Below are 26,617 nucleotides of genomic sequence, written 5' to 3' on the forward strand. Positions count from 1 at the left end.
AAATGAATAAGACTTAAGCTCTGTCTTTAGGTGGTCAACATCTTCCCAGTAGATGATTGCATATGCATTTAGATGGTGCCTGGAAAACAAACAGTGCCAGAAGTTTATTGCACCTCCTTCTGTGTGTCCAGATATCTGCATAGAACAGACTCTACAAGAACAGTTTCTTCCTCTTTCACTAAGGATTGAAGAAAGAACATTTGTTACTTCTGTTACGTGTATTCCAGAATATAAAGGGAAACACGCAAAAAAATTCAGCCACTGACCAGTTTTACCAAATATGATTTTTATTGCAGAATATCCAGGATATATTGTATTCCAGGAAAAGCGCTTTCTAGTTACAAGGTTGAAGGCACATATTTGTGAATCCACTGTGCAAAATTTGACACTCTTGTGTAGACACCTGGGAAATTTGGTCTTCCACATCCATAACCCCAGCTAACGATGCCAGCCAAAAACCATTTTCCGTCTCTGTTGTTTTGACATGATAATGGTCCACCAGAGTCACCCTGAAAAGAATATATTAAGGGTATGTGTTTATAGTACAGATTACTAAAATTGGGACAAAATACCACAGGAGATATTTTGCTTGAGTAATTCCAAATGTTATTATATACTGCCATTCTCATAGTTCAAACTATCAGATAGTTAACTGTTGGTTTTTTTTCTTTAAGCAGGTGAGATTGCACAGTTGTATCAAAATTTGTGAGGACAAAAAAAATCCTCTTCTAGAAGGATAGAAGATCCCCTCTTCTATAGGAGAAGATCTCCTCTTCTAGAAGATCTCCTTTTCTATAGAAGATCTCCTCTTCTATAGGAGAGATGGCACTCTTTAAAGACACTAAGGTATTACTTTTCATGGATTAGATTTGCAATTCACATTTTGTTTCCTAGCATCAAACTTACTGCTAAGCACTAAATCTGCTACTTAATAGATAGGTTTCATATCCAACAACTTAAAAAAAATAGCAAGCATTTTAAAAAAATGAAATTAAAACACTATTACAATATTTAGTAATGATAAAACTTCTTTGAAATTAAAGGTAAATAGAAAGAAATTGGATCCCTCAATGGATTCGTTGGGAGGTTTTTGTTTATTTGGTTGTTTTTTCAAAAGGAAAAATATCAAGCATTGCCCTCTAGTAGCCATCATATAATGTTTAAGGGCACACAAAGTCTTTATGATTGGGGCAGTTAAAATGAAGTCTATAAGAGACTTCAAAGCTTTATACAGGATGATATAATTCCATAATACAGGACAAAGCAAATAGTACACTTTCTTTATCAGATATTCTTGTAGAAATACATTGGCAGAGGTTCACACAAAAAAAAGTGCGCACACTCTGGGGGAAGTTTTGGACCAAGCTTATGCTTTCCTCTAAGACTCTGCTGTACACACAACCTCTCTGACATCATTTGGCCTTACAGAAATGCAGCCAAAAGTCTTGTAAGTTGAGCCTTTCATTGGCAATATCTTGAGTGGCCAGACAGATAAAAAATTCTGCAGGTAGTGTAAATGATGCTTAATGTTAATGATCTTGCTGAACTCTAAAATCAGCTGGTGCACTATACTCCCTCAGAAAATTCTCAGACTTTTCTTGCCTTGAAAGCTGTTGTGTTCTTCTCACTTTTACGTACATCAGTGAAAACTGGAACATAAGTTCTATGTAATATAAAATAGTATATATTATACAACATCATATATCATATTTTATATTATATAATATATATAGTGTGTGCACATATCTGATTTTACTACAATTCCCTAGAAATAAACTCAGAACTCCATGTTTATTATCTTTCAGCATTGTGATATCAGAATATTATACATTGAAAATTTATGTCTAATAATCCGCATCTCATCAGATAACCCTGGAGGGATTAGGAAGGAGGATTCTGAAAAGAAACAAGTTTGTTTCTCAGTTTTTTCTTCAAATGGGACACTCTTGTGCCAAAAATTGCCTGACTTCAACTTGCTGTTGGGACTTGTAAATTGACTGTCCCTTGGCCCGCAACTGAAACTTTGCGATGCTACTCATCCATGTAAAGAAGCAGTACTCTGAAAACTCTGATTTACTGAGAGAAAGTATTCCAAAACTGAAGAATATGGACCACAAGGTGAACTGCTAGTTCTTACGCCTCATCATGCAACAATGAAAAGCAAAATAAACTCTATGCAAAGTGTGCTAGGATACATACTTTGCACCCATCTCTTTTCCCAGACATTAGTCCAGCACAAAACATCCTAGCTGTGATAATCCCATATGTGGAATGACATAATGTTTGGTCAATAATTTCTACCTCTGCTTTCTGAAGAATTGCTGAACCTTCATCATCTGGAAAATAAATTAAAAGAAGGATGATTAAACGGAATTTAACATTTTACACATGTATTTAAATACAGAACAGGAAGTCTTCAGGAAAAATTCACAGATACTTTCAGTCTCCAAGTTATTCAAAATTCCAAACAAATAACTGCAACAAACTCTTCTAAATATTGGGTATTTGTGTAACATGGTCTTGGTCATTTGTCTGACCAAATACAATTACTAGGATTGGCCAAAAATCTTCTTCTAATGCCTTTTGCAAAACATCTCGAGACTTCTTAATTTGTTTTCTTTTTGTTTTTAAAAAGAAGTGGGATTTTACAAAGGTATGTGGATTATAACAAGATATGTTTGCAATTAGAGCAGTGCCTCTGAAGGTGCTGGATCCAAAATTAAAATTTTGGGTCAGAGTTACAGGATGCAGATTGTTCTTCTGGCAGCCTAAAGAACTTGACATATCTCAAAAAACTGGTCACCTCTGTCTGAAAGCTTTGGTTAAACACTTTTCCATAAGATACACACTTCCAGAGAAACAGATTTAAACAGAATTGTTCCCTCCTTTCACTACCACAGCTCTAATAATGTCACCAGGAAATCCTCTCAAAATCTGGATATAGACAAAGAAATTTCACCGACATAGAGTATGCAAGTGCTGGTTTACATGCTAAAACCCTTTTCAGGATTTGAAAACTTATTTATATTTCTAATAATCACATTTTAAATTGCCTGGGTGACTAACCAGCAGGCCAAAGAGAGACACCGCACCACACCATACATCCATATCATATCAGGACCATACGTCCTTTCCTGGTGAGATGGTTGCACTTTGTTCACAACCATCTATTCTCTCACAGCTATTTAAAGAGAGAGGCAGACATACAGCTTGCTGTAGTGGCGGTTTTATGGTTTATGCTGAGGGAAGCCACCACACATATGGTTACGCTGGAAGGGCTTTAGGAAGATGGCCACAAGATGGACAGAAGGTACCAGCATTCACAGCAGGGAAGAAGTAGCTAGGGACAAGGTGGTGGGAGGATCAGGTCTACCCCTGCAGTGGGGCAGCATGACATTACAGGGTGACCTTTTTGTCAGTGGGCATGGCTATTTTGTCAAGCTACACTCTTAGGACAGAGCTGCCCCTTGCAGCTGAGGTTGGCGCTGCAGGACTGTTCAGCCTTCAGAGACTAAAGGTGGGAAAAAGGAGACCTAGCTTTTTCATCCTCCTGCAGCAAGCAGCAAAGGGTCCATATTGGTGTGCTAACACACCTCCAAGAGTAGCAAAGGGGTGAAAAAATACTACGTCCTCTTGGAGTAAGCATAGCTCCCAGCAAGTCTAAGCTAACAAGATGAGCACACCGGACTTCCAGATCTACAGGACCAGGAGTCCATTTTCCTGAGCATATGAAGGTGCATACGTGCAGGAACCTATTTCCATAGGACAGGAAATTCAAAACATTATGATTTTCTGCACAACTCAGCCATGCAACAAAAGCAGGTGTTCCACACATACAGCTGTGAAAATTACTGTTCCCCTGGGGACAAAAATTATCCCAACCGAAGCTATAAAACTCACCTGCTTCCTGCTTTTGTCCCCAACCTGTTATCCAGCACTTGTCACCACTGCGGACCTTGTGTGAAAAGGGAGGCACACAAATGGGCTGGATGACATGGCTCATTGTATCTGGCCATGGCTTGCTCAGCTGCAACAGTGCAATGTCATAGTCATAGTTCCTGTCGTTGTAGTATTCGTGGACAATGATCCGTCTCACTGCAGATACAAACTTTGCACGGCCTTGTATTTGCATCCCCAGGTGAGCACGCCACGCTCTGGGATCGGCCAGCCTGGTTGGGAGCAAACAAACAAGCCATCTCTTAAAAAAGTACCCCAAAATAACCCCTAACAGAGGAGCTGGTGAAAGATGAGGACATATCCTGCCTCAATGTGGTTCAGACTCTGGAAGTTAAAGGCGTTCAGGGACTCTGGCGATGTTTGGGACAGTTAAGGGGAAGACTGCTTACTTGCTCCCTTGAAAGCAGTGAGCTGCAGAGACAAGCCATTCTTTCGATATCACTGATGCCCCACAGTAAGCAGCTCCCACAAAGTGGAGGCTGACCTGCCAGGGCCATTCACCTTCTTCAGTGTTCATACCGCCTACAATTCGAGAGATGGGATTGCTGCTCTTGCTGCTGCCACAACCTGCAAGGGATATTTCAGGTTATGATCTCCATCCCCCGTGCTTACCTTAATTGAGAGTTCTTCCCACATAAGGCAAGAAAGAATCTCACACTTTGAAACATTTGAAATCTATTTCTTCTCCCTGCTCTAACCAGAAAAATTCTCTTTTTGGCTACCCTGTTGCAGAAACAAAAGATGACTCCATAAAAATATTCTTTTTCTATCTCTGCTGCAAAAAATGGTCTCTAGATATTTCTTATGTCAGAAATGCCAAAGAATCCATTGATTTAATAACCATCGAAATGGAGGTATAAAAATAGATAACCTCTCATATCTCTTTTTTAATACTTTCAGCCCTAAAGTGAAAGGATCTATGAGGAAGGAATGAAATCAATCATCATCATGATACCTATTTCTTGCCAAAACAGTCACAAAAATACAAGAAAAATATTTATAGAGCAGCCACATATGTAGACTTTGACCATTTATTATTTCAGAAACCAGGTGGTCCAATAATTAATTTGCATGGAAATAGTTGAAAGTCTGAAACTGTTGTATATTACTAACTCACAGGCAAAGAAGTCATGTCTCAGCACAAAAAGCCACACAATATAATTTGAAAAGCAAAGAAAGAGCCTTCAATAGAAGCTTGTACCAGTCCATAGAGCACGCACATAAAGCCTCTCCTCAGGAGTTTTAGTCTCTTACTCTGTCACACAGGTGTTAATGCTTCTGGGCACTTTCCAGCACTCAACCAAAGAGTCAAAAGCAGCATTCGCGTTTCCAAACACAAGTAGGCATATAGCTAGTCTTTTAAGGTGATCTACTGGATCTAAGGTAGGTGCTGGCAGTTTTGATGTACAGGTAGCATGCCAGAAACAGCTGAGGGCCAGACAAAATACTCAAGAATATTCAGTTTAAGCAACTAATCCAAACCTCACTTTTATTGCCAGTGCAGTAATAATCACCTGTTCACTTTACAGCAAAACACACTAAAAATCTTGTACAGCAGTTACTGTAGGAAGATTTGAGAGTAGACTCTAGCTTGATGCTCTGAAATAATGGGGTCTTCACCATCCAGAAAAGACAGAGAAGAGAAAGCATTGTGGTTACAGCATCATCATCCCCAAAGTCCAAAGACTGTCTGACTCCAATAGAAAGACCTGACATTGCTGCAGGCAAAAAACTAATACCAGCTACCCAAATTCACTCTGCCATTAACCCTGTTTCCCTGCTTCTTAACAAAGCTACAATTAGACTAAGACTTCTGACTAGGTCTTCCCATAACAGTAAGCTCACCCTGCCACAAGAACTTCTGCAACCAGACCTGAAGTAAACTGACAGTTAATCATTACCCCACTGTCACTGAGAGGATGCAATAAAAATTCAATACCTACTGCATGAGTTGCGGCCACTCCAAGTCAGGAAGAAATAAAGGGCTTTATTGTGTAAAAAGTTCAAAGTTTGAAAAGTTGAACATTTGAGAGGGACTTACTGCAGCTGCTTTCATCACTTCCATCAATACAGTCCACTATCCCATCACACTTTGCATTTTGTTTCCTAATGCAAATATTATTCCTGCACTTAAATGTGTGGTTGGTGCAAGGAATACCTGAAATAGTTGGGGGGAAGAAGGGGGAGAAAGACCATTGGTTTAGCTTAGCACATGAAGACATGTGTGCACAAATAAAAGACACGCATTTGTATTAATAGATAGGAGGGAATACAGCCAAAGAATAATTTGGCTGGGATGGCTTAAACCAATCTCCAAACAGAATTAACTGTTAAAGTAGAATTGCATCTACATTAAGGCTTGCATCAAGTTAGTTGAGTCTCAACAAGGATTTTCTCCCATCCTTTCACTCAGGACTAATGAACATGAGTATAGTAGCAAAAAATCAGCTGTAGAGAAAGCGCTAGGCTAGAAAGAGAAAACTTCTAGTAGCCTAGAGAGAAGCCCTCCTTTATGTGCCAGTATTAAATATGAAATGAAAGCAGTGAAATAAGTCTTACTAATTGTATCCAGTTAAACTGCAATCCTAGCCTTGGCATTTTTGAGGCCACTCAAACCCAATCTGTTTTTCTTGTCAACGCACAGAAGCATCCTGTAGTCATTTGCACAAAATGCCTAGTCAAGCAGGTCAAAAAAACATTACTTTTCTTTTTAAAAGTTACTTGTACCACTTCCCAGCTGTGCTTCCTTTCATATGTCCAATCATTCTAAAAAGTTAAAGAAATGGCTGACTCAAAACTTTCATATGCCCAATGCTAAATTTATAGCTTCCATGATATTTCAAACACATTAACCTTATAACCCTGAAAACTGCTCCAGAAAAGCTATTATATTCATAGTTATTTTATGGATGGTAAAACAGATCCAGGAAATAATTTGCACAAATTACACTTTAAAGGGATAAAATCCAAGATTCAATATTCAAATCCCTAGATCACTGTCCTGCATCGAGAGTACTTAGTTCTTCTGCTAGTATTTTGCTGAAACAGATGTTCATGAGCTCATTAAAAAGAAACCATTTAAAAATCTATAATAGCTTGTTTATAAGTATATCAGAAAACTGAACAGAATTATACAGCTGAGTTCATAGTACCTCTTAACTCTCTGAACACAGCATCTAGTATTCAAGTCAGGATTGGACAGACGATAGAAGAGAGAAAAAAAGAATCAAGTGAGTAGTCTTACTGTGAGTGCAGTTCTGCTCATCTTTTCCATTCTCACAATCACTTACTCCATTGCAGACAAGCAGGTTATCCTGTATTGCGAAGCTGGAGTTACAGTTCCACTCAGGGTCAACTTTAAAAACATAAGTGAAATCAGCTACGGAAGCATACTTGTACTGCTAGCACTACCCTCTAATTATGCACCAGTACTACTTTCATAGCTTCACTGCACAGTACAAGGATGAGCACCAGTGCCACATCACACATGAAGAAAATAGAATACAAAAGATTTCAGTGACCCATCCTAGCTCAAATATTGCCTCAGGAGCAGTGGCCCGAGTTCTAACCCTCTTTTAACCATGGACAGTTATTATCACTCTCATCTACTCTATGCACCACAACTTGTCACTCCTCCATAAAAATTAAACAACTCATTACAAAATAAAATGGAACTTTAAAATTACTAGCATTTATCACATGAGGAAAACTTAGAATATAGCCTATTACAGTTATTTTTGTACACTTAACTTTCTTTCTCATGCTTTCCATTGCCACATCATCTTCATTCTTTGACTTGTCTCTTGCTAATTAAATATAAATTAAGCACTCAAGAGACTGACTGATAGTCTATACTTTTAACGCTAGAGAATAAATTCATTGAGTTTTCCAGTCAAGATCTCTAGTAAGTGAATACAAACCACAAAAGAGTTCATCACTTTCATCGAAGCAGTTGTTTATTCCATCACAGCGATGCATCTGCTGGACGCATAAGCCAGTAGAACACTTGAAATATCCAGGTGGACATGCTGGAGGTAAAAAAAGAAACAATTAATGTTTCCTTTTCCTAAATATTGCCAGTTCATTTCAGTTTACAGTCACTAAGCTTTTCCAAGGAATTATGAAGTTGATCTAAGTGTAATAGCCTGTATGCATTACCAGCAGAAAAAAATATTTCTAGAGTTTAAATTAATCTGTTACTGCAATATGTACTGCAGGCTTTACACTAGGAGTGGTCCAGATCAGTCTGTGTTACATAGTAGGACACAAAACAGCTTGTAATGCCAACTTCTTTTAAAGGACAGTCTCACTTTCAATAACCAAACTTTGTAGTGTTTTGCAACTTCAGTTAGTAACCTGTGTTGAGGTGGCATAGATTACAGAAATGTTTGTGTTTTAATCTAAAATAATAATGTTACCATCTCTTATGCAATGCATAAAATTGCTGTAATATGGGAAGTAGCAGTGATGAGAAATCATTGCTTCTCTACTACTTTAACACGAACATGTAAGATTAACACAGGGGAAAAAGCATCAGTAAACAGTTTCTGCTTCAGGACTTGAAAAAACTCACTGTTGGAAGATTGTTTTATCGAATTTTTAAGTTGTATTTCAGCTCAGATTTCTGCTTGTACACAACTTAAGCTGATGGAAATTTTAGAATAAGAAGTTGGTTTTTTGGTACTCTCTTGTTCATTATCGGGACCTCCCGATAATGAACAAGAGAGTACCAAAAAAGGGTCCTGCACTTGGGGCACAACCCTATGCAGCGCTACAGACTGGGGGAAGAGTGGCTGGAGAGCTGCACGGAAGAGAAGGACCTGGGGGTGCTGGTTGACAGCCGACTGAACATGAGCCAGCAGTGTGCCCAGGTGGCCAAGAAGGCCAACGGCATCTTGGCTTGTATCAGAAATGGGGTCACCAGCAGGTCCAGGGAGGTTATTCTCCCTCTGTACTTAGCACTGGTGAGACCGCACCTTGAATACTGTGTTCAGTTCTGGGCCCCTCACCACAAGAAGGATGTTGAGGCTCTGGAGCGTGTCCAGAGAAGAGCAACAAAGCTGGTGAAGGGGCTGGAGAACAAGTCTTACAAGGAGCGGCTGAGAGAGCTGGGGTTGTTTATCCTGGAGAAGAGGAGGCTGAGGGGAGACCTTATTACTCTCTACAACTACCTGAAAGGAGGTTGTGGAGAGGAGGGAGCTGGCCTCTTCTCCCTAGTGACAGGGGACAGGACAAGGGGGAATGGCCTGAAGCTCCGTCAGGGGAGGTTCAGGTTGGATATCAGAAAAAAATTCTTCACAGTAAGAGTCATTAGGCACTGGAACAGGCTGCCCAGGGAGGTGGTCGAGTCGACTTCCCTGGAGGTGTTTAAGGAACGGGTGGATGAAGTGCTTAGGGACATGGTTTAGGGAGTGTTAGGAATGGTTGGACTCGATGATCCAATGGGTCCTTTCCAACCTTGTGATTCTGTGATTCTGTGATTCTGTAATAGAAACATTCCAAACAAAACCTTGGCGATGAAAGCAAACAGTAACAGCAGATTTCAATCCTGGCCATAGAGATGCAGGAAGCTTTACAAACCGTGCACAAGACAGCAGACCCTGTGCTTACAGGAAACCAGAGCACATGCCCACAAACCTTAGCTGCATAGCCTTGATGACCTAGAAAATCCTCTTTGATTGCCAGTAAGATTAGAAAAGGAAATAAACCGAAAAGCAACGGAGAATTTCCTGCATAAAACATATTAAGTTTTACTGGACCTGAAAAATGCTGCTTCACAGTCTGAAATGCAGAGGTGGGTTGAAAAAAATATAATCCATCTTACGCTCACTGATGTTATAGCTGCCGTACTCCACCAGAAGCGGCTTCTCTGACACCTTCGAACTGCACTGAAGCTCGATGTTGACAGCAGAACTTGCAATGTGGAAGACTGTTTGGTGATCAACATAGTAACCGCAGTACCTAAAAGTGTACAATGGAGTTCTAGAGAATCCTTCACATCAAATTGCATTACATAAAATTTAAATGTCAACATTACTGAAATTCAGCAATATAGTCAGCTGCCATAATTTAAATAAGAACCAAAATCTGAAACAGTGCTCATTCCTCAAAATGCTGTTCATAATCCTTCATGACAGCACACATGCAAGCAGAATATTTTGCCAGGAAGTCTGGAGGAATGGAGATGTAACAAAGATATTTATCAAGACAAATATGGGTATTTTGGTCACCACTTCTGATATCTATTCTGAATGGTTGGGATTTTAGGGAATACTTAAGTAAGTTTAGCGGGAGGGGAAGTCCCAGCATAGTGGACAGTAAATTTAGCTGCTCTGATTTTGAGGATTGCCCCAAAAGAAGAGCAGACAAAGGCATTGGGATAAAATTGGTCCAATTACTTTGGAGGCAGAAAGGAGTAGATTTAGGGATATTGAAATTATTTCTAGGTAGACACTCAGCCCTCGTCTACCACTTGCATTTTGGAACTTCACCTTTGAGAGTCATATCTTCAATTAACTATTTTAGATGAAAAAAAAAAAACCCAACAACCCTCGGGTGTGCATCTGCTTTAAGCTGACATTTTGGCAAAAAGCTTCCTTGGATTTCTGCCTAGGTGTCACTTTACTCAGAGGAACCTAAATGCTCTCTGATGCCAGGAAACATTTAATGTATTCGTTGCTAATGAATTTCTATTGCCTCTTTGATCAAAGGTGCCAAAGATGTTGCAACTAGAATTTAGATGCTACTGTTTATGGAAAAGAAAAAAAACCAAAAAAAACCAAACAAAACCCACACAGCCCTCCCCCCTACAAAAAAAAAAAAAACAAACTGACCAACCAACACTTTAAGAGGGAAAGGTTGCTGGGTGGTGCTTTAAAAATTGGAGACAGTTTTAAAATATAATAAAACAGTGAACATTGTCAGTACAGGTTGTTCAAAAAGTAGAAATAAGGACCCTTTTCTCTGCTCCACTACAGTGCCCCAAAAATGCACCACTTATGAGAAAAAAACCTCTGGCTTTAAAACTCCTGCCAAGAAAAGTACTTATCAGTCTAAACAGACTTAGGAATTCAAGAGCAGAAGCAGCTGTATTGATACTTAGCACACTTGGCACACACGCTTGACAGCAGTGTGAAGTCAGACACTGCAGTTAGAATAAGCTTGAAGAACATGAAAATGGATTATTGTATTGTTAAATGGACTGTTGGACTGTTATCTAGAGGTAGCTATTTTGCCCATTTATTTTGGCAACACCAAGCAGTGCACCAGGACTGCTCTTCATGTTAAGGAATGCGGGGAAAGTGGTTGGTGATTTCCATGTGGATAGATGTTGCCTGGTGTCCCATGCATGCCTCTGAACGAATGCTCACTCATACGTTTCCACACATGCTTTGTTGCACCCTATGACAATGAAACATCCTTCTAACAGATGTAGGAGATTCTTTTCCAGCAATGCAAAAAATAAATTAACAAAATAATTTTTAAAATAGTATCTTCTTATGCATTCTGAAAACAGATGCAAAGAACAGAGTTAATTTAACAGCTTTATACCATAGTAAATTTAATCATCAAAAAAACCCAACCCTGCCAGGGCTAAGACTGAAGACTTCCTGCTACAGGAAGTCTTCGGACATTTTCTACGTTTTCTCTTTCTGTCAATGACTTACACAACTTCCCGCCAACAAACCTTAGCACCATTAAAAAAAAAAAAAAAATTGCAGGATGCATTGCCCACTTTTCAACTACACAAAACAACTTCATTTCACCAGATGTACAGGAAGCTCCTGTCCATCTGTGGAAGAGCCGAGACAGCTACATCAAGGAAGCTACCTCTCATACACAGTGAGAAATGCCATATGCTTCTGGGATTTGTAAGACAGAGCTACAGAACCTTGGAAGCCTTCTACTAGGCATTTCTCCAGGTTAAATGGAGGTTGCTAGGTATTGTCTGTAACACTGTGCCATTATCACAGAGAGAAAATAATTAAGGGGAATCTGTGCCATATGTTGAAGCAGGGACTGGGATACCTTTCAGGAAACGAGTATATACATTCATCCTATACCACAGACCACGTGATATTGCACCAGTGGCTCTAAGAAAATAAAACACCACCAACCTCTTTGTAACCTCTAATGGTCTGCTTACAGAGACTCGTCAGTATTTCTGCCTATGAGAATTGCAGCAAAAGCAGTTCAACAGCTGCAACAACCCCTGACTAGGCAGACGAACATTTGCCTGCCCATTGGAAGAAAGGTGAGGGAGAATTGCATGGCTGCATTCAATGTCTCTGGTTAGATAAAGTTGTTCCTAGAGGTTTGAAGGAACCTTATTAGCACAATCTTCGCATGAAGGCCAAAAAAACCCATAAACCCACAAAACATTGCTTATTTTGACTAGCATTTTTATGTGTCCATCTAGTGCAGCAATTTATTCCTATCAAGGCACATTTTTAGGAGAATGATTTGAGTTGGAAGGGACCTTAAAGATCATCTAACGAAGCTTCAGACAAAGTGGGTTTTTTTCTATACACGTACAGCATGGCACCAAAGAATAGTGAAAGTTTTTTCTCCTCTCTGTAATTCTTTCAATTATGCTCTTAAAGGCCTGGCTGACTTCACTTAATTTCATTAGTGAGTTCAGAAATTCAGTTTCAAGTCTGACTTTATGAAGCTTGAAGAAAGTTTAAAAAAATTTTAAAATTCCAACATCCTAAATCTAACCTTGCCAGGGGTTGAAGGATGAGGAAAAAATAGGTGGACAATGTGCATGGGAAAGCAGCAGTATTTTACTAAAAAATAACATCTATGTTTTAATTAAAAAAAACCTTAAGAAATACAGTGGTACCTTGGCAGCCAGTCTGTATGGTTTCTCTTTCAAGAGCCAGTGACTGGAATGCAGAAGCAGTTACTCTTCTGTTTTCAATAATCTCATTGTAACAGATTTCACTGAGAAGTTAATTAAGTTGGGCACTGTTGTGAGCAATCATAGAATTAAGTTACGCATGGAAGGGGTTGAACAGGCCTTGTTCAATGATCCCAGAAAATCCAGAATTATTTTTGGGTTCACAGGATATCTGCCTTTACTCAACTCTTCTAATTTCTTTCTCTCCAGAGAATACCAAAGGCTCTCATTTTCATCTTTCTGGTATTCCTCTAAAGACAATTTTACATGTATGCGTTTTACAAAGATTCAGTTACACCACCAGGCAAAGTGAAAGAATGGTAAGAGACATCAGTGAAGAATCTGTGTCCTCATGGAAACTCTGAGTAAGCTGCGTAGTGATGGAAAGGTTTATTTTGGCAATGCTAGTTTAATAATTCATACAGAAGTACTTACATGCGTTCGTTAATTTTCCACCATCCTCGCTCACAGCCTTTAATGTTCTTCTCACTGATGGTATAGTTATGAAACTTCAGAGCTATACCAAGGCTCTTCTGTGGAGTCTGTTGTGAGCAAGAAACACAGAGCAGTCTTCTTTCTTAGTTTGTAGACATAATACACAAAAGTCTTGTCTCAGCAGCTACAGTGCTTGGCAAATGCCACGCTCTGGGAGCTGTGCTGACTATGCTAGCTCAACAGCAGCAGTTGAGATACCTGCCAGCTATTCAGCCTTCACCAAAACCAGAGGTTGGCAAAACCCCACCACAGCTGCATGCTTTCTCCCCCTCTAGCCAAGAGTCCTTTCATCTTCAAAAAGCAACTGGCCATAGAAAGCATCTTTTGTATGAAGATCAAAGCACTCAAACACATCCAAATCTACTCGTTTAGGGACACACAGCCCTATTGAGCATTAGGTAAGATACCGCACTGAATACATATGTCACCTTTGTAATGCTAGGGATTATTTCTACCACAACGTTACAGTCTTCTCCTAGCACCTGTTCAGCGAGCATTCTTTAGCATTTTACAAAAGATTTTTAAATCCAGCAGTATCATGAGGGTTCATAATTAATTGAAACTTCCTTGTTCCTTTAAAAACAAGAGCTGGTTCAGGACAAGAATCCAGAAATGGAGATTTTTCTTTTGCTCTCTTACAGAAAACAGGATTTGGGAAATGAGGGAAGTTTCAGCATTGAACTGGAAAATTAAACTATTTTGAGAAATAAGTCTTGGGGACTGCCTGTGTTAAGTGTGCAGAAAAATTTCTCTCAGAAGTCCAGGATGAATTAAAGACTTGAAGTTTTGCAAAAAAGTGATGGCCTTAGATTTCTAGAAGAGGAGGCTGTCGGTTACCGCTAGCTGGACTCCATTCAGATTGGTGTGATTCAACACAGGTAGCCACTACCTTAACCAGACATGACTATCGTAAGCAGAAAGATGGGTAAACAGTAGATCGCATAAAATCCATTGCTGTATTCTTTGAGAGGAAAACACTAAAGGGCAAATCGTAAGCCAAAGATCATATTTTAACAGCATTAATAGGGGAACACTCATGTCATCAGACAAGGCATGACTATTTTGAACAAATGTAAAATTTCAGTCATTTGTTTTCAGGGAAGTACCTGAAAAGATGGAGAAAAAGGATATCAAGAAAAAAAAGAGGCTGTAGGATTGTGCTGATAGGACGTGAAGCACAACAAAACAGGCTCACAAGAGACATCAGAGAAGAAGAAGTAATAAGTAGGTTAGAGAAGCCTTTTATAAATATTCTTTTTTTCAAATTTTGGGGAGAAGGAAGAAGGGAATTAAAGTCTTATATTCTCTGCCGTGAAGTAATTCTGCAGGCTAAACACCAAAATTTATCTCCGCTCTTTGCCTTTATAACAGGACAGGTTAGGAACTATGTTCTCTTTGCTAAGAATAAGCACCAAAAAAAAAAAAAAAAAAAAAAAAAAGGAGGTGGGGTGGAAACTCCAATAAAAATCCTAACACAGCCAGCTATTCATCTATGTAATTTGTATAGAAGCGATTTCCTTACAGATGTGGGTTACTCCATACACAGTTATTTCTGCTATACTTACAGGCTCTGTGTGCACAAAAGACACAACAGTGCCTAAAATAGAAAGAGATCCATGTTACCTGGAAGTTCCATGCACAAAGGCAATTTGGTGGATAGTAGCTTGGGTAATAGGGACTTGTGATTCTCCCTTCATAGCCCATTTTCTCTTTTGTCACTATCGCTTTTCCACACTCTAGGGAAAAAAAGGAGGCAAAAGTTTGCTAAACCTTAATATACTTCCAGCAAATCTCTTCAGAAGGTTAAGCATCCGAAATTATCAGTAGTCTTCCATTGCAAAACAAGGCAGCTTAGGAATTACATCTGTGTTTGAGCTGTAAAAAAGACACTGTTCCCAACAACACAGTCAGAACAGGGATGTGAAAGTCCAGGAATGCTTACTGTACTGCACTGGAGCAGAAGAAAATATTGTCAGGTTTTACATCAGTTATTTCAGTGAAGGGAATTCCGTAAAACAAGTCTTCGTGAACAGTGTTGCAAAATACATTCACACTGCAGCAGTACATCAAGATCTCTAGTCTTAAAATGCAGCCAATTAGAAGAGAAATGGACAATATGCTAATCTAACCAGCCTTCTGGAAGCCAAAACGTTTTTATGACTGCTCAATGAATTGAGATAATTCATTAAAAGCAACGCGCATGTGCACAAACCAACAAAGAAAACCAGCCCTGAATTTAAACCAGCCAACCAATCAAAGTAAGAGTCCTGAACTTAAAGTTGCTTACAATAGAGAACTCATCATATGCTTTTATGATGGTATTTTAATATATAATTACACTCAACATGAAAAAAATGCAGTATCTTTCTAAACAGCTTGAATTTCTTTGCATTGGATTGTGTTAGATTTTATTCTTTGTGCTACTAGTGTGATTTTCATTGTACTGTTTGTCATTATGATCTAACCACTTCTTAAAGCAATAAAAAGCAGATAATGAACTTAACACAAAACCATAACTGACTCCTCTGTGGTAACGGGGAGGCAGGGAACCAAAAGAAAATGCAGACAAGGCTACTGAAGTGTTACTTACTGAAACTTGGTGCATTTAGAGCACTTTAGTGCTGGACTCCTTCCACCTTTGACATCACGGAGTCCCAAACCAGGAGAGGCCAGAGCCATGCAACACCTGGAAGAACAACTCCATCTGGTGGTACATTGCAGTCCTGACCAACTGAACTCAGTACTGGTCTCAGCCTTCTACTTTCGTATTTCATGTAAGAACAGCTGATCTGCACAGATTAAATTACTCAGAAGGAAGACAGACACTTGGTAATGCGGAGGAAGATGAAGGAGAGAGATAGGAACGTAGAAATAAAGGAAACTCAGATATAGGAGTCATTTACCCTTAGTCAGGAAAATGACAGCCACTTTGGGATCTTAGGCAGAAACATTACAAGAAATGTTTTCAAACACATAATAAACTTACTTTCTTGTGTAATGACCTCAAAATAGCCATGGAATTCCTTCTGTTCCTTCATTTGTGCTGCCTTAAACATTACCAGCATGAGATTATTTGTGGACACGAGTGACACCAATGAATCAGCTGGTTCACAAGCTCTGAGGAGGACAAAGGAGAGTACATAGATAAGCAACCAGTATAAAACAAATACAAACCAAAACAAAACCCCAACATATTGCTGAAATTCTGTTCACCAATCTTCCACTGGTGCAGAGCTTATCTATTTCACAGCCTAGTTAAAAACCTCCATGCTTTTATACACAGAAGTTCCTACTACAAGGCCGGTTAGAAACTCAGTATTGGAAAGTTACTTCTTACAAAAAAGAATTGCAAACATGAAAAGGAAGATGGAATGGTTAGTTCTAGGAGATAATACCGATTGTCAGCCTTCACTCCAAGCAAAAATTAATGAAGCCAGCAGTAAAGAAAATCTTGTAGAAAGAGCAAATTGGTTTTATTAGACCAACGGATTTAGTTTGGGTTTGAGGAGTGGGAAAGACTAGCAAGTTATTCTTCAAGTCAGAAATTAAGCACCTGAGCCAATCAACTAGTCTGATTTAAAAAGTTGTTGCTTTCTATGCATTACCTAGCAGAAATCCTCAGTTCTCTACAGATACTAACATGTAGATGAACACCATATGCTGTTTTATAGGCAACTCAGTGAAAAGAGGAAAAGCCAACGCTTCTTTTTGAGGATTATACACACACTGACAGGCCAGAGAAAAGGATTTCAAAGGTCAAAACACTGAGCTCTTTGTCTGACTGATGGAGAAGCTGTCTACACCTTCTGGTATGACAGAGCCCTATGGAAGTAGTTACAAGGATTTTCAAACAAAAAAAAAAATCCTAAGCAAGCCTAATGGATCACTAAAGAGAGGGAAAAAAAGTTAGAAAAATAATAATGAAAAAAAAATAATCTGCATCCCTCAACCCATCAGAGCTTCAACTCTAGATTTTAATGACTCACTAAACTACTCAAATAGAGCAGCTAAAAAAAACACTGCACTGGTGAGTGCCGGTAAGTAGCCAAAGGATTGTGAGATTTAGTTTTAGAACTTCAGGCTTCATATGAAGAGTACTAATCTTGATATGGAAGATGAGTTTGCCTAGGGGAGGACAATTTTACATTTTCTTTGAGTTAGCATCTGTTTCCTGTTAAGAAACAAAGAATTCCACCCAGTAAAGTGTGAACATCTCGTAGTTCTACAAGTAAATGAAGATGCACTCCAGCTGAAGGATAAAGAATTAAAAGAATATTTTAGTCTTTCTTTTATTAGCAAAACCTACTTTTCTACTTTTGTGAAAACAGACAAAAAAGACTTTTGCCAGGTGTTATGTGTATAATGTATGAAGATCAGAGTATTTTTAACAAAACAAAAAGCCACCAAAAATGCAGTTGACTACAAACAAGCAAATAAAGAAACAGAGGTTTATCAATGAATTCTCAATGGAAATTTATACTCACCGGTACAGTATTTTATGTTTGATTGGCATCAGAGAGTCATAAATGGTTAGTGAGTCAGTGATACAGTTATCTGCTTCAATCTGAAGGAATACTATTGAAAGACGAATAAGATGGCCCACTGATGCAATTAACTTAAAGTAGCAGATTGTTCCCCCCGAGGTAGCATGGATATCCAGAGGAAAGCGCTCATGTAGGCGATCAGCATACAGATCATACATACAATTTGTTCCTGTAGAAAAGTCATATTTTCAACACCAGAGACTCACTGCAAAACTATTACATCTTCACAGATTAAAAAAAAAATCCTAAAAATAATTTTAAACTAAAGCAATATATGGATGCAAAGCTAATTGTGAAAACAAAGTAGTCCATGCTACTCTTTGTTTGCATCTCAGTTACAAGTCCGTGATCAAAGAAAAGTCTATTCATAAAACTTCAGAACATCACAAACAGTGCTGTAAATAAGTCCTTGTAGGGTATTTACAAAAAAGCACTGCCATTTTGCACAGATGTTTGCAGTTAAATCTGTGGAGCTCTCAGAAGATAAAATGCTTAAATAGCTCTTAACTGGGAAATGTATATCAAATCAGAAATCAATTGTTTGGCCCTACAGATGTTAGGATATTTATAGGAATTAAAATAGAAACAAAATACAAAACAAATTACAATTTTCCATTACTCTGGGATTTTTAGATTACTGTTCAAACATCAGCTTCTTAACACTTTATTGTAAAATGGGCTGTAAGTCCCACCACTAAATTCAGATTCATCAGTTCATTCTAGTGAAATAATTGGATCCTAGGACCTTTCTTGTTCAACACCTTGCTCAAAGCAGGGTCAAAATTAATTCAGACCAGGAGTATGTCCTGTCGAGCGCTGAAAATTTTTTTAGCGTTACAAGTCACTTTTAGAAAAGGAAGTAAGCAATATAGCCTAGCCTACAAAACACTTTTCTTAAGGAAAAAAAAAAAGAAAGGCTGTGAGGCTGTGTCATAGTTTAGACAGGAAAATTTATTTCAATTCAGTATTTCATCAGAAAATTTATTTCAATTCAGTATTGCAGCTACCATTCAGCAAAAAGCTTAGGGATTTTTTTGTTTGGTCATATCTGAAACTATTAACATATATCTTTGAAAGGTGAGAAAGAGGAAAATGCAAATTAAGGAGAATAATATTCAAAGCAAATATTTGCATTAATGTCTACCTATTAAAAAGATAAGTCTCCGCAATAGTTACTATCACGGAAAACCAATTAGAGCTCTGTGAAAGTTCACTATCAATTGTTGACTCAACTTAAATGTTGGCCTTTTAACCAACAGTTAATCAAGCCAGGAAATGGCAGGCTTTGTCTGACTTCCACTTCTAATTTACAATCTTGAAACTAATGCTATGAATGTTCATGAACAATCTGTAAGGGTCACATACCACTGAACTGAATTACAGTTATAACTATTTAAAGCTTTACTTGAGCCCTTGTTTTTCTTTCTTCCTTCTTGTTCTTATCTCTTCCCAATAACATTCTTTTTGTATAATAGTTATTTGTCCTTATTTACTCAACCTTAGCAAAGTCAGCTTTGATCCATAATCTTTAGAATTATGTGACTACCATTATTTCTACTTAGTAGTTGATAAGGTGACAAGCTCACTGCTGGTGAGGAGTGTAATGTAGAGATTTTGGAGCTGGCTTTGAAATTAGAAGCAATGCAAGAATACCGTGTTGAAACAAAAGCTGGATATAGTCTCTACCCAATGGGGATCTGCATGGCCAGGTACCATGGCAATGAAAGTCACTCACGCTAGCTGAATCTCTGCAAGTCCCTTCTCCCACCCATTCTTCAATAAATCTGCACTCCACTGCTGTGCCTGAAATAATAACTAGGTGCATCTTCATGCCAAAGTAACTTCATTGCTTTCAAAATACAAGCATGTGATGCACCTTCCTTGTATGCTGCTGCATTAACACTATAACCCCTGCATCATATTCTGTAGTCCTAAGCAGACAGACTGAAAGCATCCCAACAAATGAAATTGCACCAGTATAAGTCTTTCTCAACTCCTGCAGCAGTCCGTGTTGTTGTTTCCCTGCAACTTCATTGCATACACTTCTCTCAGAGACCAGTTGCCACCTTTGGTTCACTACATCATAAGTCTCTGAAAGATGACTAGAATATGACAGGTCATCCTTCTCCCTTTGTGTGAAGGATACCATACAAATCCCCAAAAAGCTGTAGAATCAATATTTGTGTTGCACTGTTCTTACTTTCTTCTCCTTTAGGGAATGTTCTCTGAAACAAATAGAAGTGGAAGATCTGACTACTAATTCCTCTGCCCTGGAACAATGAACAAGGAAATGAAATTGCTACACAAGTAAGCACCAGTGCACAACAGTCTTCTATAGAATTAAAATGCATGTAAGGGAATGCCGATATTGCTATACATTGCAGTTTAAGTCAGGAAAGGTTTTGCAATGAATATTGTAGCAAACTTGACTTGAATTTTGAGAATTTATAGGCTGATATCAATCTAAGCATTGCAAATAATGGCCCAGTGTCTGTGACCCAAAGTCCACCCATGGACAGCAGCACTAGGAGACATTGATTGCGCTGCACTGACAAAAGTAATTGTTGAATTCTGAGAAAGAATGCAAATTAAAACCTTGCAAGATAACAGAAGCAGAAATCACAGATGAAAATGTAATTGTTGAAACTGTATAAGTTAATGTTTCAGAAAAGACAAGTACAGACATGGAAAGGTATAAAGCTCTTCAAAAACTGAAAGGGTGCAACTTCAGATGATTAAAAGTAAGCCTGTGCCAAAGAACAAGGGAGGCCAGCACATCCCTACTTGATTGATGACCGCCAGCCCAAAGACTTATCACATCTGCGTCAAATGTAATTAGCTAAATCTTCTCTTCAACACAGGGTGAACAGCAAATGACTAATCAGAAGAGTTTAGGAAATAAATTGGTTATATTTGTTTCATGCAAGACTCTTGATCATTCTTACAGCAACTCAGGACATAAATGCCAAAGCTGAATTTAATCCTTTTAAATTAACACTGAACAGTATCCTTGAGTCAAAGGCTTTAAGTAAAAGCTTTGTCCTCCACCTTTGCCCTGCCAAAAGGCTGCCAAAATGGTGAATTACCTGTTCCTGTTGTTGACCAATAATCTGACCGAAGACCTGCTGCACAGAAAGAGAGTTGAGTGAATCTTCTAAATTGCCCAAAATCCAGAATTCAGGGTTTAATTAAATCACACTTCATTAGTAACACTAAATTCACAGGACAAAACAGCTATCGCAACAAGGGAGGCTGCCCAAGCTCCCTTCACTTCTGCAAATTCTGCAAACAACTTTGGATGGCCTCAAATATCTTAGTGCCTTAGGCAAGAAAAGAACGTATGTCAATTAAGCAGCCAAATTTAACTGAAGGACTGAGACAGAGGTACCCAGGAGGTCATTTTCTCACTCTTGTTCAGAAAGTCTCTTTCAGCTGGACAGAGTTGTTCAAATGAAGCTTATTCTATCCTTTGTTCATGGAGCTGAAAATCCTACAATATACTTGAATCCTACACTGATACTTTCTTCTCCAGACTGGAATGGCACAGGAGTTGTTTAATAAATGCACAGCTTTATAACTTGTTTTTTAATCTTTGATAAAGGAGAGATATGAATCTCATTTTCAATCAAGCTCAATCTATGTGGGAACCTTAACCTTTGATATTTTTATACTTTTAATATCACAGACTAACGCAAATCCAAGCTGTCTACAAGGTGCTGGACCTAGACCCTGAATATGAACATAAGCACTCCTACTACAGGAACTTTTGCAATTGGTGTTCAGAAGGACATTTTGTACCCTTGATTTGACCTAAAATCTGGTTTTGGTTTTCATCTTTTTTTTCTTCTCTATAATAGTTTTAGTATTAGAAGCTGAAGATGCTGGATAAAGATTATGTTATTTATAGAATTTGCTACTCCAAGATAAAAATGTTTGTTTAAGCAAGTGTTCCCTCAAGGTTATGAGCATGTGTTAAGACTAACCACTTAGTACGATGGAGTCCATGTCAACCGCAAGACCCTGAAGACTTCCCACTGAAGTCCGGTTAACAATACTCGTCTGAATGGAATCCTTTAAAATGGCAGCCACGCAATCCTCACACAGCACTTGGCCTTTTGCCTGTGGTACCACAAATACGATCCAGAAATGAACAAGAAGGCCTCCATTGTTGTTGTTACTGAAATAAAAAGGTCCTACAGATTATCATCATGTTGAATGTTTTTTGAAGACTAGATTCATAACACAAGCTTCTGAAGTATTAATTTAGAAGTGCATGGCTCATTTCCATCTTGCCTTGTTACATTGACACACACTGAATGTATTTTTTCTTTTTTTTTTTCCTAAGAAAAGACAAGAAACTCTTCACACCTTCTTCACACCCATTTAGGGGTCTTCTTCAGACTCAATTCTTGGGGGCTACTGACTTTGGAGCTCTAAATCATAATATGTACCCGAATTAGACCTGGTTTAACTACCAAAACAGAAATAGTAGAATTATCATCTCCAGAAATGCAGAACTCTGCATCACTGTGCATCTCACCTTGTACTGTGCATTACACTATATGGGAAACAATTCCTAGATTACTTATGCAAATCACTAGCGGTCATAATCACCCCAATCTTTACCTCCTAGTGGGGAGAGAGACTTTTAAATCAAATGTACCCCAGAAACTCCTGTTCCTTAACCCAAACTGGATTTAGCTAAAGTGGATTGGAATAACTAAACCTCTAGCATGAGCTGCATACATAATATTAAAGTGTACTTTATTACAACATAGAGATTCACCCTTTCTTCTGTCAGTAAGAAGTAGTTTCACACTGATAACATTTTCTATAAAATGTGTGCGACTTAGTAATTAATACAGACTTGTGCTCTAACAGCATGTTTGTGGTTAAAATTCTGTGTGACCTGTCAGCCAAAGTATCACTAAACCTCTTTAGGGACATTGTTTCTATTTACCTTAGATCGTGCTCATGGCAGACAAGGAATTGCTTATGTGACTTTAGTTTGCCTTTACTTTTATTAAATTAATAAGGTTATAAATATATTTTATCAGTACAAGTGCATAGCAAAGAGATTAAATCACAACATCAAAAATAGGCTTCTTTTGTGGGCTGTTTACTTTATACACTACCCAGCATAAATGCAATTGCATTAGCCACAGTTTTACCTGACTTCTGAAACTGTAGACTGCTTATAGAATTTGGAGAAAGAGGAGGTTGTGTAGACCAAGTTCATCTGAAAGAGATAATACTATGATTTAGCATTTTTGAAAATCCACCATACCTAGAGTTGATACATGCCTAGACTTTCCTAGGAATATTCTCTTTTACACCAAGATTATGCAATATGCTCATCTTTCCAGACACACAAGCCAAAGTAGGCAGAGCAGCAGACATGAACAGACAAATTCTTCAATGCACCCATAACAAGTCAAATGGTCCCAGAAAGCATCAAACCTTCTGTCCGTGGCCACTTGACATGTAGAGCAATGCTTTTTCCAAATAAATAAGCTTAGAAAAGGTTGCCCATTCTTTGTCCAGCAAATTCCAGACACAGAGGGCTTCTCTATCCTGATGCTGAAACTTATGGCCGGTCTTCAGGAAACAAGCACATGCTTATAACATCTGGTGTGTAACTACTAAGGTGCTGTTAGTAGCATAAGTCCAAGCTTTTCCACAGAATCACAGCAAGACTGAGATCAGAAGGGGCCTCTGGACTGCATCTAATCCAACACCTCTGTTCAAAGCAGGGTCAACAACACCAGGTTGCTGAAGGTCATGTCTAACTGCATATCTCCAAAGATGGAGAGTCCACAGACTCTCTGGACAACTGCTCCACTGTTCGATCATGTTCATGGTTAAACAGGTTTTTTCTAGTGTTTTTGTGGAATTTCATACATTTTTATTCAGTTTATGACCATTTTCTTCACTAACAGCTTGGTATCAACATGTTTCTTTCAATATACACAGTGCAAAATATGTGGAGAAGGAAAAACTCTGCCCATTTCATGTTTTGGAACTGCTTTTGGGGAAAGCAATATTGTGATTCTAGCATTTTTTGGACATATGTGACAATACTAGTGTGACAATAAACTTCCTTCCTCTTGTTTAAGTCTCGTGGCTTCTAAAGCCACAAGGTGGCATGTCCCTCAAGCTGTTCAAACCTCATTCTTCTTCTTAATGTTTAAAATTAATACCAAAGGGACAATAACACAGATATTATTTTGAAGAAAAGACTGTAAAAATCACATGAATGTTAGTCCCTAACTTACGGTGTTTGACACATAAATGGTTTTAAGGACCTCAATAAAATGAGCCGAGTTCAATCTTTCTCTAGATTAGGCTACAAGGAATTTAATATCTTATTTTAATTATCGGAGAGGAAAGGAGACTATTTAAAGGTTCTTCTGTTACCACTCTGGAGGTCTCTGGCCCAGCAGCCATAAACCAAAGGGTTTCAAGGAGAAAAAACAAACCTCAAATCCCCCACATTCCCACTGGCAATCTTAGTCAATAGTCACATCACCATGAAACACAATTTCAGCAAAGCGAAATCCATTGGTGAGTTCAGGCAAAGTTTACAGATGAAAAATAAATTTCAAATTACATTCAAATAGGAGATGGTAACGTTGGCAGTTCATACTTGCTGTCTGTTACCTCCCTGCACTATGTGCAACAACAGCAGGATGCTCTGGGACAAAAGCAAGATACAGGGCTCACGGCAGGCTAGACCTCTCCATCAAGAGTGGAGAAGGACACATCCTGCCATGGTTATCTGCCTAAAAGAACCTGGTAACATGCAGGACTAGGAAAAACAGACTGCTTTCAAGTCTTTTGTAATCCAGATTCTGTTGGGAGTGAAGAAATAGGAAACAGGAGCATGAGTTCATATTATAAGTTGAAAAAAACTTAGCAATTATTCAAAATACTCTTGGTTGCACCTGACATTGCTAAACAAACAAAAAAATAATAGTTTTCACAGTATTGCTTGAATCCTTATGTGGACAGTATCGCATTTTCTGACACTAATATCTTTTTCCTCCACACATCAAATGTATTTAGAGTCAAATTCTCTTTTAACCAAGATTCCTATCCCTTTTTTTCCCACTGCAGAGGAGCCTTAACTGCCTACAGCAGAATGCTATTTCTGCTTTGACTGATGCAAGGTGTTTGGGAAGAATAATGGTCTTAAGAATACCTAGCATCAGAATGAAATGAAAATGTAAATATGTTTGAAAGCTCTAGGGTAATTACAGACGTTTTAAAGTAGAGAACTGGCAGCAGATACCAATTTAAATGCAAAAGACTTCATCAGTTTGATATCTTGAAAGTGGCAATTAAGTTTTGAAAGGTTTTTGTAGAGTTCTATTCATAGACCTCAATTTGTGGGGAGGAAATATGTAAATTTTTTATTAAACGTAAAAGTCAAACAGACCTTTTAAAAACTCAGATTGTGTTTAGCAAACTGGAAACAGTCAGCTTCTTCCTACCTCCAGATAGCCACCCTTTGGACTTAGTATTCCAGAAGGGAAAAGCTAAAAAAAAAAATAGCAGAACACCACAGCAAAATCAATGGCACCTAAAAGTTACACCTCTTATTCACAGCTCTGATCTTTTTGCTAGCCAAGCATTCCACTCATCTTACCACATGCTGCACATTCTGTGCCACAGAGAGGAATTCTTTCGACTGCTTCTGCCGGTATTCTGGGAGAAACTCTATATTTGCAACGCGAAACAGTCCAACAAAATACAACGCATCTTTGTTTTCTGCCTGAACTGCAAGAATCAAAAACAAGAGTTAGCCCTTTTCTTTTTCATTCTTTTATTTTTTTTAAGAACAGTGAGATTTTTTTTCTGATTAAATGTATGCTAAATTAATCTATTTGTCCTTATAAATGGAAACAGCTCTACTGAAAGAATATTACATCTTCACAGTCAATCATTTCTAGATTAATATGAAGGTATTGAGCACCTGTTACCTACACAAAACATAAGATAAAACCATATAAATGGAACAGCATAATGAAGGCAATATCAACATTCTGATTCTGGAGCATGCCTAAGGAATCTCAGGCAGCATAAGAATCAAGGATCCAAAGAGCAGAACATGGCTTTTACTGCCCAGTTAGACGCATCTGTATTTTATTCCCCTTTAATTTCTTTAACTCTATTCTGCATGAAAGACAAAGGACCTTCAGCAGGTCAAGAAACACAGTGGAATTTCCAAGGAATCAGGCTTATAGGAACTGTCAGGTCTGTGCAATTAGCCAACATATAAAAAATATCTTGTATAATACTTAAAAAACTCACGCTTAAAGAAGTCACGCTTCTTCCTAAAGCCAGCAGCTATGCTGTTCTTAAAATTACTTGTAGAGTCTTAACAAAGATACCCAAAAGTTTTTCAGCTTCCATTTAAACAAGGTCCTTGTTTACTTTAAAAACAGTCTTCAGGAAAAGTGAGATCCTAAACTCAGCTAAAATTTCTTTTGGGGACAGTGACGTATGAAATCAGCATGAGCTTTCAATAACTCACCAATGAAAAGCCACAGTAATGTCCAGGTTACAACTCCTAAAATGAACAGAATGAGGGTAAAGAGAATTATTTTGTTTTGAAAATTCCACAGCAACTTATCTTTTTTCTTCAATTTGCCATGTTTTGTCCTTGCCAGGATCCTCTTTACCAACTTATCTTCTGCAGCCACCATTTGGACTGAGA

The 26,617-nt window shown here is 38.3% G+C and overlaps 1 protein-coding gene across 4 annotated transcripts; it reads right to left on the reverse strand.

The window, feature by feature from the left end:
* Window positions 1–338: 338 nt before the first annotated feature.
* On the reverse strand, window positions 339–26,617 carry TMPRSS7 (transmembrane serine protease 7). Of its 4 annotated transcripts, XM_009557161.2 has the most exons (17): window positions 26,435–26,617; window positions 25,547–25,677; window positions 23,070–23,137; window positions 21,882–22,075; window positions 20,985–21,023; window positions 17,839–18,067; window positions 16,341–16,471; window positions 14,978–15,090; window positions 13,295–13,401; window positions 9,782–9,918; window positions 7,878–7,985; window positions 7,202–7,312; window positions 5,999–6,115; window positions 4,347–4,524; window positions 3,901–4,169; window positions 2,200–2,336; window positions 339–509 (listed from the first exon to the last, which is right to left on the reverse strand). In XM_009557161.2, the coding sequence occupies exons 1-17, from the start codon at window positions 26,604–26,606 to the stop codon at window positions 339–341; spliced, it is 2,412 nt and encodes an 803-aa protein (XP_009555456.2). In that variant the 5' UTR covers window positions 26,607–26,617. The 4 variants fall into 4 exon arrangements, with proteins under 4 accessions (XP_009555456.2, XP_053935747.1, XP_053935753.1 ...); XM_054079772.1 differs by lacking the exon at window positions 20,985–21,023; XM_054079778.1 differs by lacking the exon at window positions 5,999–6,115.

This window comes from Cuculus canorus, chromosome 1 (assembly GCF_017976375.1).
Source record: "Cuculus canorus isolate bCucCan1 chromosome 1, bCucCan1.pri, whole genome shotgun sequence".
Lineage (NCBI taxonomy): Eukaryota > Metazoa > Chordata > Aves > Cuculiformes > Cuculidae > Cuculus > Cuculus canorus.